The sequence below is a fragment of the Somniosus microcephalus genome, chromosome 10 (genome assembly GCF_052327205.1).
Source record: "Somniosus microcephalus isolate GS21.2 chromosome 10, FLI_Smic_1.0, whole genome shotgun sequence".
In the NCBI taxonomy this organism is placed as follows: Eukaryota; Metazoa; Chordata; class Chondrichthyes; order Squaliformes; family Somniosidae; genus Somniosus; species Somniosus microcephalus.
Window position 1 is genome coordinate 76,821,254 of NC_140996.1, and position 13,958 is coordinate 76,835,211.

General features: G+C 43.6%; 1 protein-coding gene across 4 annotated transcripts in view; it reads right to left on the minus strand.

Moving 5' to 3' along the window:
• The window catches only part of LOC147111553 (palmitoyl-protein thioesterase ABHD10, mitochondrial-like), a 60,824-nt gene that overhangs the window by 38,093 nt on the left and 8,773 nt on the right, over positions 1–13,958 (minus strand). For 2 of the 4 annotated variants that reach the window (XM_085998624.1, XM_085998622.1), the window contains exons 2-3: positions 12,985–13,066; positions 9,559–9,739 (exon numbers count right to left, since the gene is read on the minus strand). In XM_085998624.1, the coding sequence (XP_085854750.1) occupies positions 9,559–9,739; positions 12,985–13,066 (263 nt within the window). The remainder of the gene's footprint in view (positions 1–9,558; positions 9,740–12,984; positions 13,067–13,958) is intronic. The other 2 variants (XM_085998623.1, XM_085998625.1) reach the window with 1 other exon arrangement.

A 13,958-nucleotide genomic window follows, 5' to 3' on the forward strand; every position in this document is an offset into this window, starting at 1 on the left:
AATGTACTTGGATTCTCAAAAGGCCTTTGAGTAGACTCATGACTAGAGTCATAACGGCACAGAAGGAGGCCATTCGGCCCATCGAGTCCGTGACGGCTCTCTGTAGAGCAATCCAGTCAGTCCCATTCCCCCGCTCTGCCCCCGTAGCCCTGTAAGTTTATTTCCCTCAAGTGCCTATCCAGTCTCCCCTTGAAAACATTGAGTGTCTCGGCTTCCACCACTTCCGTCGGCAGCGAGTTCCATGTCCTCACCACTCGCTACATAAAAAAGTTTTTCCCCACATCCCCCCTGTATCTCTTGCCCAAAACCTTAAATCTGTGTCCCCTAGTCCTAGTACCACTAACTAGTGGGAACAGCCTTTCCCCGTCTAGCCTATCCAAACCTGTCATAATCTTGTACACCTCTATCAAATCACCCCTCAACCTCCTTTGCTCTAATGAAAACAAATCCAGCTTCTCCAACCTGTCCTTGTAGCTAAGATCCCCCATCCCCGGAACCATTCTGGTAAATCTCCTCTGCACCCTCTCAAGGGCCTTCACATCCTTCCTAAAGTGTGGTGACCAGGACGCAATACTCCCAGTTGTGGCCTAACCAGCGCTTTATAAAGGTTCAGCATAACTTCTCTACTTTTGTACTCAATACCTCTATTTATGAAGCCGAAGATCTCATATGCTTTGCTAACCACTCTCTCAATATGTCCTGCCACCTTCAGGGACCTATGCACATTAGCTCCCAGGTCCCTCTGTCCCTGCACACTCTTTAAAACTGTGCCATTAAGTGTATATTGCCTCTCCCTGTTCTTTCTGCCAAAATGCATCACCTCACACTTCTCTGTATTAAATTCCATCTGCCACTTGTCTGCCCATTCTGCTAGCCTTTCTGTGTCCTGTTGCAGTCGATTGGTATCATCCTCACTGTTTGCCACACCCCCAAGTTTGGTGTCATCAGCAAATTTAGAAATTCTACTTTGTATTCCAATATCCAGGTCATTTACATATAAGAACAGAACATGTTGAGTTAGGGGACAAGTAGCAGAATGGATAGCAAGCTGGCTACAAAATAGAACGCAGAGTCGGAGTTAAATGTAGTTACTCAGACTAGCAGAAGGTGGAAAGTGGAGTTCCACAGGGATCCGTACTGGGACCACTGTTGTTCTTCATTTATATAAACAATTTAGACTCGGGAATTGGAAGTACAATTTCAAAATTTGCGAATGACGCCAAATTGGAAGGTATAGTTAATACTAAGGAAGACTGACAAAATACAAGAAGATGTTAATAAATTTGTAGAATGGGCTTGTAAATGGCAAATTAATTTCAATATAGATAAGTGAGATTGTGCATTTTGGTAGGAAAAATAGGGAGGCCACGTACTCGAGAGTCTAAATGGGGTAGAGGAGCAAAGGGATCTGGGGGTACAGATTCACAAATCATTAAAAGTAGCAACACAGGTTAACAAGGCCATAAAATGCAAATCATGCACTGGGTTCATTTCTAGAGGAACAGAATTGAAAAACAGAGAAGTTATGTTAAACTTATAAAGAACCTAGGTTAGACCACACTTTTAAAATACTGTGTATAGTTCTCGTCTCCATAATTACAAAAAGGATATAGACACTGGAGAGAGTGCAAAAAAGATTTACACGGATGATACCAGAACTGAGAGGTTATAACGATCAGGAAAGGCTGGGGCTCTTTACTCCAGAAAAGAGAAGGCCGAGTGGTGACATAATAGGTCTTTAAAAATATAAAGAGATTTGATAGGATGGACCCAAAAAAGATCTTTCCACTTGTGGGGGGAATCTAAAGCTAGGGATCATAAATATAAGATAGTCACCAGTAAATCAAATAAGGAATTCATGAGAACCTTCTCTGCAACTGGACCCTGGACTTCCTAACAAACAGACCCCAGTCTGTCAAATTAGGTAACCACACCTCCCCCCCCCCGACCCTGAACACAGGGGCCCCACAAGGATGTGTGCTGAGCCCCCTCCTCTACTCCCTCTTCACCCACGACTGTGTGGCTGTTCATGGTTCCAACGCCATCATCAAGTTTGCGGATGATACCACGGTAGTAGGCCAGATCATCAACAACGATGAGTCAGCCTACAGGGAGGAGGTCCAGCATCTCGTGAAGTGGTGCGCCGATAACAACCTGGCCCTTAACATCAAGAAAACCAAAGAAATCATTGTGGACTTCAGGAAGCCTAAAGGCGGAAGTCACACCCCCATCCACATCAATGGGGCTGTGGTGGAAAGCTTTAAGTTCCTCGGAGTCCACATCACAGAAGACCTCTCCTGGTCCCTCAATACCTCCTCTCTGGTGAAGAAGGCCCAGCAGCGCCTATATTTCCTAAGGAGGCTGAAGGGATGTAACCTGTCACCCCTGATCCTCTCTAACTTTTACCGCTGCACAATAGAGAGCATCCTGACGAACTGTATCACAGTATGGTATGGCAGCTGTAGCTCCTATGACCGGAAAGCCCTGCAGCGGGTAGTCAAAACTGCCCAACGCATTACCGGCACCCGGCTACCGACCATAGTGCACATATACCAGAAACGCTGTTTACGGAGGTCACGGTCCATCATCAAAGACCCTACCCACCCCAGCCACAGTCTGTTCGCCCTCCTGCCATCTGGGAGATGCTACAGATGCATTCGCACCCGTACGACCAGATTTAGGAACAGCTTCTTTCCCAGGGCTGTCATCCTATTGAACTCCACAAATAAACTCTAAAGCCTGCACATCTGCCAATGCACTTTATTATGGTTATGTTTATGTTAATGTATTACAAGCCAAATGTATGTTGAATGTTTAATGTTTAAATGTCTTAATCTAAATGTACACTCTCGGGAGCCGCAAGCCTACATTTCGTTGTACTGCACTTGTGCACTAACAATGACAATAAAGTTGATTATTATTAGAAGATCGAACTTGCTACCACAGGGAGTAGTTGAGTCAAAAGCATAGATACTTTTAAGGGGGAAGTTAGATAAGCACATGAAGGAGAAAGGAATAGAAGGATATGTTGATGGGGTTAGATGAAGTAGGGTGGGAGGAGGCTCATGTGGAATATAAACACCTGCATAGACCAGTTGGGCCAAAAGGCCTGCTTCTGTGCTGTAAATTCTATGTAAACTGTGGTTTTATTTGATATAGTAATCTACATTAATAAAATAGTTGCATGAGTGGTTGTTTGATTTGATGTGTGAAAAAAAACACATGACCACTACTTTTTGACACCTATGAAATTGAAAAAGATTATTGCTTGAATCAATCTCAAATCTTTTGGGAAAGACTGAACTGATGACACCCTGACAATGAGCAAAGGTGATTCAAATTAAGTGTTCAACTTCTCTGAAGGTTAAGAGGAGTGATTCACCAACTTCCATCAAAGGTGTTTAAAGAATTACTGCAGACCCAACATATCAAAGAGTTTGTTATAAAGCTGCTGAATTTATTAGTAAAGGTGTACATTTTAAAGAGACATTGGGCAATTTGTTAGAGAGTCACAACTCAGTATCTACAAACTTTTCAGATGAAAGACTTGCTAAGCACGGAAAGTACGATACCATTCAGAGATAGCCAACAATCACAGGTATTGATTATACCCAGTGAGGCTACAAATCTTCCACCATAAGGCAGAAAAATGGTTTTCTTTTTGGAACAAATGGAAAACTCATACTGGGAATTTTACAAAAGAACATTAAAAAAATTAGGAGTAAGAAAAGGCCATTTAACCCAACCAGCCCAATCCTTTTTAATTCATCACAACTCTACTTTATCACCATAATAAAATCCCCCAATTTCTTCTCTCACCCAAGGTTATCTAGTTGCCTCTTGAAACTATTTAGACTGTTCACATCAATGTCCTTCCCTAGATACTTACTCTACAAGTTGCCACTTGACATCCCTTCTTACTCTTAACATCCTAAATTTTAATGTGTCCCCTCTGGTATTTGAGCCCTTTGTCACACATATATCAGTAATCAAAGAACTATTTAAAATATAATCAAAAATGAAGAGACCCAAGAAAAGTTAAGGCTATTTGGGTATGAAGAAGTTGAGGAAAGGTGCGCTGAGGATTAACTAGGGGTGGAGGGGAAAGAGAAGATGGGCAACTAGAATTCTGGATGAGCAATGACAAGCAAGGGCTAAAATTGAAGTCCAAGTAATAACAATTGTTGGTAAGGAAAGAGAGGGGGCATAGGAAAAAAGAAGTATCTCTAGCAGTACCAAAGAATAAAAAGGATGAAGGCAGAGAGCAATAGAAAAGCGAGTGAAGAAAGGTGAGAAATGCATAATGGAGATTACAATACTACCCAGTACTGTAGAAAGAAATCAAGATGTGGCACACATACCCGTTTCACATGATTTAATGCTGATCCTCAAAGTGGGTTGGGGATTTATAAGACTGAGGAGGAAGATTTCCAAGCAGAAGAAAGGCATTCACAGAGAAAATGAAAAAATAATCTCCCAAAGTACCCAAGAATCAATAACGTTTGAAAAACTAAAAGGGAGACATAGTTGAAAACAAATGTAGGAATGAGATATAAAATTGCAGATTGTGACTGATTGCTTGCATGAAATCATGAGTGTGTAAACCAAGCTCATTATGCGTTTATCCGTCGATGACAACAGAGTTTTATTAGCTTAGCATTGGCTGCCAGCAAATCTGGGACACAATTTTTTTTTTTTTTTTTTTTTTTTTTAATGAAGGCAAATAAAATACTTAATGCTTTTTCAATGCTACACGTAAATCTTAAAACTAAAATTGATCACCCCATGTTTTATAACTAGAACAATCATATACAGAAGAAAAAGAGATTTACAACTTATATTCTAGAGGTATACAAGAAATTGGCTTGCACACACTCATAATTTCAAGTGATCTTTATATTTTTTTGTATTGGGGGTGGAAAAAGAGGAACGGAACCTTGAATTATATAAGAACATAAGAAATAGGAGCAGGAGTAGGCCAATCGGCCCCTCGAGCCTGCTCTGCCATTTAATAAGATCATGGCTGATCTGATCCTAACCGCCAATCTACTATCACAGAACCATCTCCTGAATCTAACAGAATTAGACACACGAAATAGGAGCAGGATCAGGCTACACGGCCCCTGGGCCCGCTCCGCTACCCACAGGGCCATGTCCGATCCGAAACTAGACTCATGTCCAAATTCCAGCCCGCTCCCCGTAACCCTTAATTCCCTTTACTTCTAGGAAACTGTCTATTTCTGTTCTAAATTTATGTAATGATGTAGCTTCTACAGCTTTTTGGGGCAGCATATTCCATGGACCTACCACCCTCTGAGTGAAGTAGTTCCTCCTCATCTCAGTTTTGAAAGAGCAGCCCCTTATTCTAAGACTATGCCCCCTAGTTCTAGTTTCACCCATCATCGGGAACATCCTCCCCGCATCCACCCGATCCAACCCCTTCACAATCTTATATGTTTCAATAATATCGCCTCTCATTCTTCTGAACTCCAATGAGTAGAGTCCCAATCTACTCAACCTCTCCTCATATGTCCATCCCCGGGATTAACCGAGTGAACCTTCTTTGTACTGACTCGAGAGCAAATATGTCTTTTCTTAAGTATGGACACCAAAACTGTATGCAGTATTCCAGGTGCGGTCTCACCAATACCTTGTACAACTGAAGCAATACCTCCCTATTTTTATATTCTATCCCCCTAGCAATGAAAGCCAACATTCCATTGGCCTTCTTAATCACTTGCTGCACTTGCATACTAACCTTTTGAGTTTCGTGCACCAGGACCCCCAGATCCCTTTGTACTTCAGTACTTTCCAGTTTCTTGCCATTAAGATAATAACTTGCTCTACGATTTTTCCTGCCAAAGTGCATAACCTCACACTTTCCAGTATTGTATTCCATCTGCCAAATCTCTGCCCACTTACTTAGCCTATCTATGTCCCCTTGCAGGTTTTTTATGTCCTCCTCACTCATTACTTTCCCTCCCATCTTAGTATCATCTGCAAACTTTGATATGTTACACTCGGTCCCCTCCTCCAAATCGTTAATATAGATTGTAAAGAGTTGGGGACCCAGCACTGACCCCTGCGGAACACCACTAGTTACTGATTGCCAGTCTGAGAATGAACCATTTATCCCAACTCTCTGCCATCTGTTAGATAGCCAATCCTCTATCCATGCCAGAATATTACCCCCAATCCCGTGATTTTTTATCTTAAGCAATAATCTTTTGTGTGGCACCTTGTCAAATGCCTTTTGGAAGTCTAAATACACTACGTCCACTGGTTCCCCTTTCACCACCCTATATGTTACTTCCTCGAAGAACTCCAGCAAATTTGTCAAACATGACTTCCCCTTCATAAAACCATGCTGACTTTGTCCTATTAAATTATGATTATCCAAATGTCCTTAATAATGGACTCCAAAATGTTACCTACCACAGATGTTAGGCTAACCGGTCTATAGTTTCCAGCCTTCTGTCTGCTGCCCTTTTTAAACAAGGGTGTTACATTAGCAGTTTTCCAGTCTGCCGGGACCTTTGCTGAGTCCAGGGAGTTTTGGAAAATTATTACTAATGCATCCACAATCCCTACCGCCACTTCCCTCAAGACCCTAGGATGTAAGCCACCAGGTCCAGGTGATTTATCCGCCTCGAGTCCCATTATTTTACCGAGTACCACTTCCTTAGTGATTTTGATCGTGTTTAGCTCCTCCCCCCCCTTTAGCCCCGTTTGTCCAGTGTTGGGATATTCTTAGTGTCTTCTACTGTAAAGACTGATACAAAATATTCATTCAGTGTTTTTGCCATCTCCATATTTCCCACCATTAATTTCCCAGTCTCATCCTCTAAGGGGCCACCCTTTTTCTTTTTATATAACTATAAAAACTCTTACTATCTGTTTTTATATTTTTTGCTAATTTACTTTCATAATCTATCTTCCCTTTCTTAATCAATCTTTTTGTTATTTTTTGCTGCCTTTTAAAGTTTCCCCAATCCTCTATCCTCCCACTAGATTTGACTACCTTATATGCCCTTGTTTTTAGTCGAATACTATCCTTAATTTCTTGAATTAGCCACGGATGGCTGTCTTTTCTTTTACACCCTTTTCTTCTCAGTGGAATATATTTTTTTTGGAAGTTGTAAAATAACACCTTAAATGTACACCACTGATCATGTATCATCTTGCCCTTTAATCTATTTTCCCAATCCACTCTACTCAATTCCGCTCTCATACCTTCATAGTCTCCTTTATTCAAGCTTAGCACGCTTGTTTGAGATCCAACCTTCTCACCCTCTAATTGAATATGGAATTCAACCATGTTATGGTCACTCATTCCAAGGGGCTCCTTTACTAGGACATTTTTAATTAATCCTGTCTCGTTACACAGGACCAGGTCTAAGGTTGCTTGCCCCCTGGTCGGTTCAGTTACATACTGCTCAAGAAACCCATCCCTAATACACTCAATGAACTCATCCTCAAGGCAGCCCTGCCCAATTTGATTTGTCCAATTAATATGATAGTTAAAATCCCCCATAATTATAGATGTTCCCTTATTACAAGCCTCAACTATTTCCTGATTGATACTCTGTCCAACAGAATTGCAACAGTTCGGAGGCCTATAGACTACGCTCACTAGTGTTTTTTTCCCCTTATTATTCCTTATCTCCACCCAAACGGTTTCATTATCCTGATCTTTTGATCCAATATCATTTCTCTGTATTACAGTGATTCCTTCCTTTATTAACATAGCCACCCCACCTCCCCTTCCTTCCTGCCTGTCCTTCCTGATCATTAAATAACCTGGTATGTTTAATTCCCAGGCATTGTCACCCTGCAGCCATGTTTCTGTAATGGCCACAAGGTCATACCCATATGTAATTATTTGTGCCATTAACTCGTCTATTTTGTTACGAATGCTACGTGCATTCAGATAGAGAACTTTCAAATATGTTTTGTGACACTTAGTTCCTGCTTTTGCCCTTTTTATTACTTTACCTTTTACTCCATACCTTCTGCCCCTTCCTGACACGCTCTGGTTTTTAATTTCCCCACTGCTACCTAAGTCTACGACCTTCTCTGTTGTCATTTTTATTATTTGCTCTCTAGGAACCTCCCCCCCACTAGTTAGTTTAAAGCCCTCTCTACAGCCCTAATTATATGATCCGCCAGGACTCTAGTCCCAGCACTGGCCAAGTGAAGTCCGTCCCAACGGAACAGCTCCCTCCTGCCCCAGTACTGGTGCCAGTGTCCCAGGAAGCAAAACCCATTTCTCCCACACCAGTCTTTGAGCCACGCATTTAACTCTCTAATTTTATTTGTCCTAGCCAAATTTGCTCGTGGCTCAGGTAATAATCCAGAGATTATTACCCTTGAGGTTCTGTTTTTTAATTTGACCCCTAGCTGCTCATACTCCTTGAACAGAACCGTCTTCCTAGTCCTATCTACGTCATTTGTACCAACATGGACCACGACAACTGGATCCACCCCCTCCCACTGCAAGTTTCTTTCCAGCCCAGAGGAGATGTCCTTAACCCTGGCACCGGGTAGGCAACACAGCCTTCGGGACTCTCGCTCTCGGCTGCAGAGAACTCTATCTATCCCCCTAATACTATCCCCTACCACTACAACGTTTCTATTTACTCCCCCCTCTTGAATGGCCCCCCATTCCACGGTGCTGTGGCCAGGTTGCTCATCCTCCCTGCAGTCCCTGCTCCTGTCCCCACAGTGGGTAAGAACCTCGAACCTGTTGGACAAGAGCAAGGGCTGCGGCTCCTCCAGCTCTACCTCCTGGATCCCCGTACCTGCCTCACTCGTAGTCACCCCGTCCTGTCCCTGACCATGGGCTACATCTGACTTAATTAACTTCATAGGTGTGACCACCTCCTGATACACAGTCCAGGTACTTCTCCCCCTCCCTGATGTGTCGCAGTGTCTGAAGCTCAGACTCCAGCTCATCAACACGGAGCTGGAGTTCCTGTAGCAGCAGACACTTGTCACAGACGTAATCACCGTGAGCCTCAATGGGGTCCACCGGCTCCCACATCTCGCAACAGTAACACATCACCTGCTCCATTCTATGTAATTAATTAAATTTTTTATTGTTAGTTATGGACACCCTCTGCCCGATTTTAGATGCTAGTATCCCCTTTAATTAATTGGATTTAAATTAAATCAATCCCTCTAATTACACCAGTTAAATGGTTTACCAAACCTTGAATTATATAGAAAGGAGAACTGGATAACTCACACCTTGCTGCATTCCTATTGTTACTGACACACAGTTTCGAGTGGGCAAAGCAAGCTGTGAATGAAGCCACCACAACTATAATGTAAAATGTTGATCTTATTTTACATTTGAGATATTAACTCTAATCACTGCAACAGGGAATAGAGGGAAAAATTACATCCCAGAGGGGAAAATATATTGCAGCCTAACAGTAAATTGAGATTAACCAAGCTGCCATTTTGGAGCAATAGGTGTCCAATGTCAGCAAACATTGTACTTATAGAAGTGCAATACGTAATAGAGATGCCTATTGTAATCTTTCCATACAGCACCTTATAAATGAATGCCCAAGTGATTTGCAGAAGTCCTCAAGTGCCACTGCTAAGTGTGCCTTCATAGTAGATGCAAATCCAGGGAGGAAAAGGACTCCTGGGCTTCTTCCTTTTATTCTCTTGTATGCTAATTTAGGTTGATCTTGACGAGTTAGGTATTGGGTTGATTTCATCCGGCACTCTAGAACAGTAAACATGGATCAACATCTTTACACGGGTTAGATACAAAACGGCTCAAGCTCGTTGGTAAGTAACCTAGGCTTGAAAAGTTTACATTTCAGTAGTTCAAATCAGAATTTTCCACATTTAGTGTTAATTGATCACCCATGATATTGCTCCTGCACAAAATGGGGGGAAAAATTGTATCTTCTTGTAAGTTTCCTTCTTGCTTGGTTTTTGTTTGCATTCCAAGTCTCCTTACTTTCTGTCTTTCACATATTTTCTCATTGTTTGCCTCCAACTCTTATTACCACTTTCTCGCTTCCTTTTTCTACAAGTCTCTCCTTCTCACTGAAGGCACTGTATTTATGCACATATGATCTCCTAGGGCATTGCTCACAGGTTGCATGTACTCTGGACAATGGTTTCTGGCATTTACCGCAGTCCTGCTGCAACCTTTATAAGCACGTAATATAGCAAATTTACTCAAGCAATATTTAACATGACTGCTTCAAACCTACTGATAGATACTTAAAGATACAAATATTACATCTATATATCCTGTAACATTACCTAGAATTTTACAAAACTTGCTTACTATGCAAGAAACTTTGTTTTTCCCTTGCCAAAACAGCCTATTCCTAGTTATTTACATCATGGGCCTAGAAATTCAGCTGTTTAGTGCCTGTATTTCGGGCGCTATACGGCCTCCAATATAGCAAGTCCTAGCCCCAACCATCTTCAGCTGTTTCATCAATGAGCTTCCCTCCAACAGAAGGTCAGAAATGGGGATGTTCACTGATGACTGCAGTGTTCAGCGACATTCGCAACTCCTCAGATAATGAAGCAGTCCATGCCCGCATGCTACAAGACCTGGACGACGTTCAGGCTTGGGCTGATAAGTGACAGGTTACACTTGCGCCACAGAAGTGCCAGGCAATGACTATCTCCAACAAGTGAGAGTCTAAAGACCGCCCCTTGACATTCAGCGGCATTACCATCGATGAATCCCCCACCATCAATGTCCTGGGGTTCAACATTGACCAGAAACCTAACTGGACCAGCCATATAAATACTGTTGCAACAACAGCAGGTCAGAGGCTAGGTATTCTGTGGCGAGTGTCTCACCTTCTGACTCCCCAAAGCCTTTCCACCATCTACAAAACACAAGTCAGCAGTGTGATGGAATACTCTCCACTTGCCTGGATGAGTGCAGCTCCAACAACACTCAAGAAGCTCGACACCATCCAGGACAAAGCAGCCCGCTTGATTGGCACCCCATCCACCACCTTAAACATTTACTCCCTCCACCACCGGCGCACCGTGGCTGCAGTGTGTACCATCTACAAGATGCACTGCAGCAACTCGCCAAGGCTTCTTCGGCAGCACCTCCCAAACCCGCGACCTCTTCCATCTAGAAGGACAAGGGCAGCAGGCGCGTGGGAACACCACCACCTCCAAGTTCCCCTCCAGGTCACATACCATCCTGACTTAGTATATCGCCGATCCTTCATCGTCGCTAGGTCAAAATCCTGGAACTTCCTCCCTAACAGCACTTTGGGAGTACCATAATCACAAGGACTGCAGCGGTTCAAAAAGGCAGCTCACCACCACCTTCTCAAGGGCAACTAGGGATGGGCATTAAATGCTGGCCCTGCCAGCAATGCCCACATCCCCCAAAAAAATACAATTTTGTTTTAAATATGGCGGGCAGGAAGCGTGCGCACATTTGCGGTCGAAAGTGTGCCACCCGCCATATTGGATAAAGGGGTTGTCCTGGCATCAGGAGTGCACGTCTGGAACATTCAACGGTGGAAATAATTTATTTAAATTAGGGAACTGCACATCTTGAACGCCCTAGCGCTTCACTCACCATGAGCTGTACTCGTGTTAACACGGCGCTAACTGGCAGGACTGCTCCTACTGACTCCACATTAAAAGCACGCAGGTCACTCCTCACAACCCGGCCACCGAGCAGCCCCTCAGCTAGCGAACATCACCGTACCCACCCCCACCAACTGCCCCCCTGTTCTGATTTACCCGACGATCTTCAGCAACACATCGCCGGTCCAGCTGCCTCTTACATTCCACAGCTCACTCACTTCATTGAAATGAGGCCTGAAACCCAATAACAGGGCCGCCCTCAGGCCTCACCATTTAGGTACAGGAAATGTACCTTGCAATTGGTGCATCCAGGTGTCCCATCGTGGAGAGGCAGTACGCTTATTAACATATGTACATCTGGATACTACAGTGAAATTGGGAGACCAATTAAAAATTAACAGGCGCTGTATGGGTTTCCCGGAGGTCGGGAATCTCGGCAGTGAAACGGAGGCAGGAGCTGCTGGCTCCCAAGGCAATTGGTTCTTTTAGCACTCCTTGTGGGCCAGGAGGAGCAGGAGTGCTCCCCCCCGGGCCCTTAAGAAAGCCTTTGGCTTTCCCCAGCCCTGATCACCAGCCACCCTCCCATCCTCATCCCAATCGTGGGCCTCCTCCTTCCAGCCTAGAAGATGCAAATGAGGTGTCAGTTTGTCGTTGCTGGGGTGACTCATCTAATAGTCCTTCACTGGACTTAACAGCTTGAACTTTTGTAACCTCAGAACCAGCATTGCTGACTTCTAAAGGCTCGAGTACCTTGGGAAGTTTTTCTACTTCCAGACTGATTTGGCTCAGTTCGGAGGGACCACGTGCGTGACCTGGTAGGGGTGATAATGGTTCAGATGAGTCATCATCTTCTGCTTCTTCTCTACTGTCTTCTATTTCCTCCATCACTTCAGCTTTTGCCTCTGCCACCAATTCCGAGTGGCTTATTACTGCTGACACTGCTCACAAAAGGGTGCTCTTCTTAGCTTTCAACTGATCGATGAATTTGACATATTCCCTTTCTTGCTCAGCTTTGATTCGTTTGGCCTCATCGCGCAGACGGTTTGTGTGTGTTCCTGTTCCATTTTCTCAATCAGCTGCTTCTGCTCTTTCCAGATTCTCCCACTCTGTGTCAAAGAACTTTTTCTTTGCATTCATCTCTTGCTCAAAACGGCAAATCATTTGTTCTAATTGCTGTTGTAGTTTGAAATTGAATTGAGTTCGAGCCCGGTGTTCCTCAGAAATGTGCATGTCTAGAGTGGGACTTGAACCTAGAAACTTCTGACTCAGGTGAGAGTGCTACCACTGAGCCACAGCTTATACCCAAACATTTCTGTATTAGTTGACTCTCCAGCACATTAAATACATTTTCTGCAATAACAGCAGTGTTTCCTTTTTGGGTACCTGACACTGTATGTTGGAGGTTAGGATAGTGTGGCAATATTTGCTGTGGATCCCCAGGGTCACGTCCATATTTGCTAGAGTTCTGAAACAGTAAAAGGTTTAGAAAACACTGCAGTTAAGGAGAGGTACTGGTTGATGTGTCCCAGCGTGATTAGAGTAAGCCACTCATTGGCACATTTCAAAATAGAGTCCATTCATCAGATATCTATTCAGATATTAACTTGCATTTAATTGATAGATGAATGTGGGAGATGCACAAGAGGCTAGAGTTGGAGAAATGGAGAGCTCTTGGAGGATTGTAAGACTACAGGAGGTTACAGAAATAGGGAGGGGGCGAGGACATGGAAGAATTTGAGCACGAAGATGAGAATTTTAACTCTAGGCGTTGGTGGACTGGGAGCCGATGTAGGTCAACGAGCACAGGAGTGATGGGTGAATGGGACTTGGTGCGAGTTAGGACACGGGGCAGTGAGCACAGGAGTGATGGGTGAACGGGACTTGGTGCGAGTTAGGACACGGGGCAGTGAGCACAGGAGTGATGGGTGAACGGGACTTGGTGCGAGTTAGAATACGGGGCAGTGAGCACAGGAGTGATGGGTGAACGGGACTTGGTGCGAGTTAGGACACGGGGCAGTGAGCACAGGAGTGATGGGTGAATGGTGTTAAGTCTGTGTGTTATAATGCGAATTACTACACAGACCACAAGAGTAAACTTTAACAGGTCTTTACTGGTTGAAGGTCAGGGCGGAACTGCCCAATAAATCATTACACAGCACTTATATGCCGGTGTGGTCACCACTGGTATCACAGTATACAGCAGCCAAGATAAAGTAGTGCAACCATTAAAATAGTTCTCTTAAAGGTGGAACGGTTACATACACTACAATCCTCCCTTTTTAGCTTAACAGTATATATGTATATATTCCCCATTAAACATAACATCATAACATATATACACAACTTCATGTAAAAAC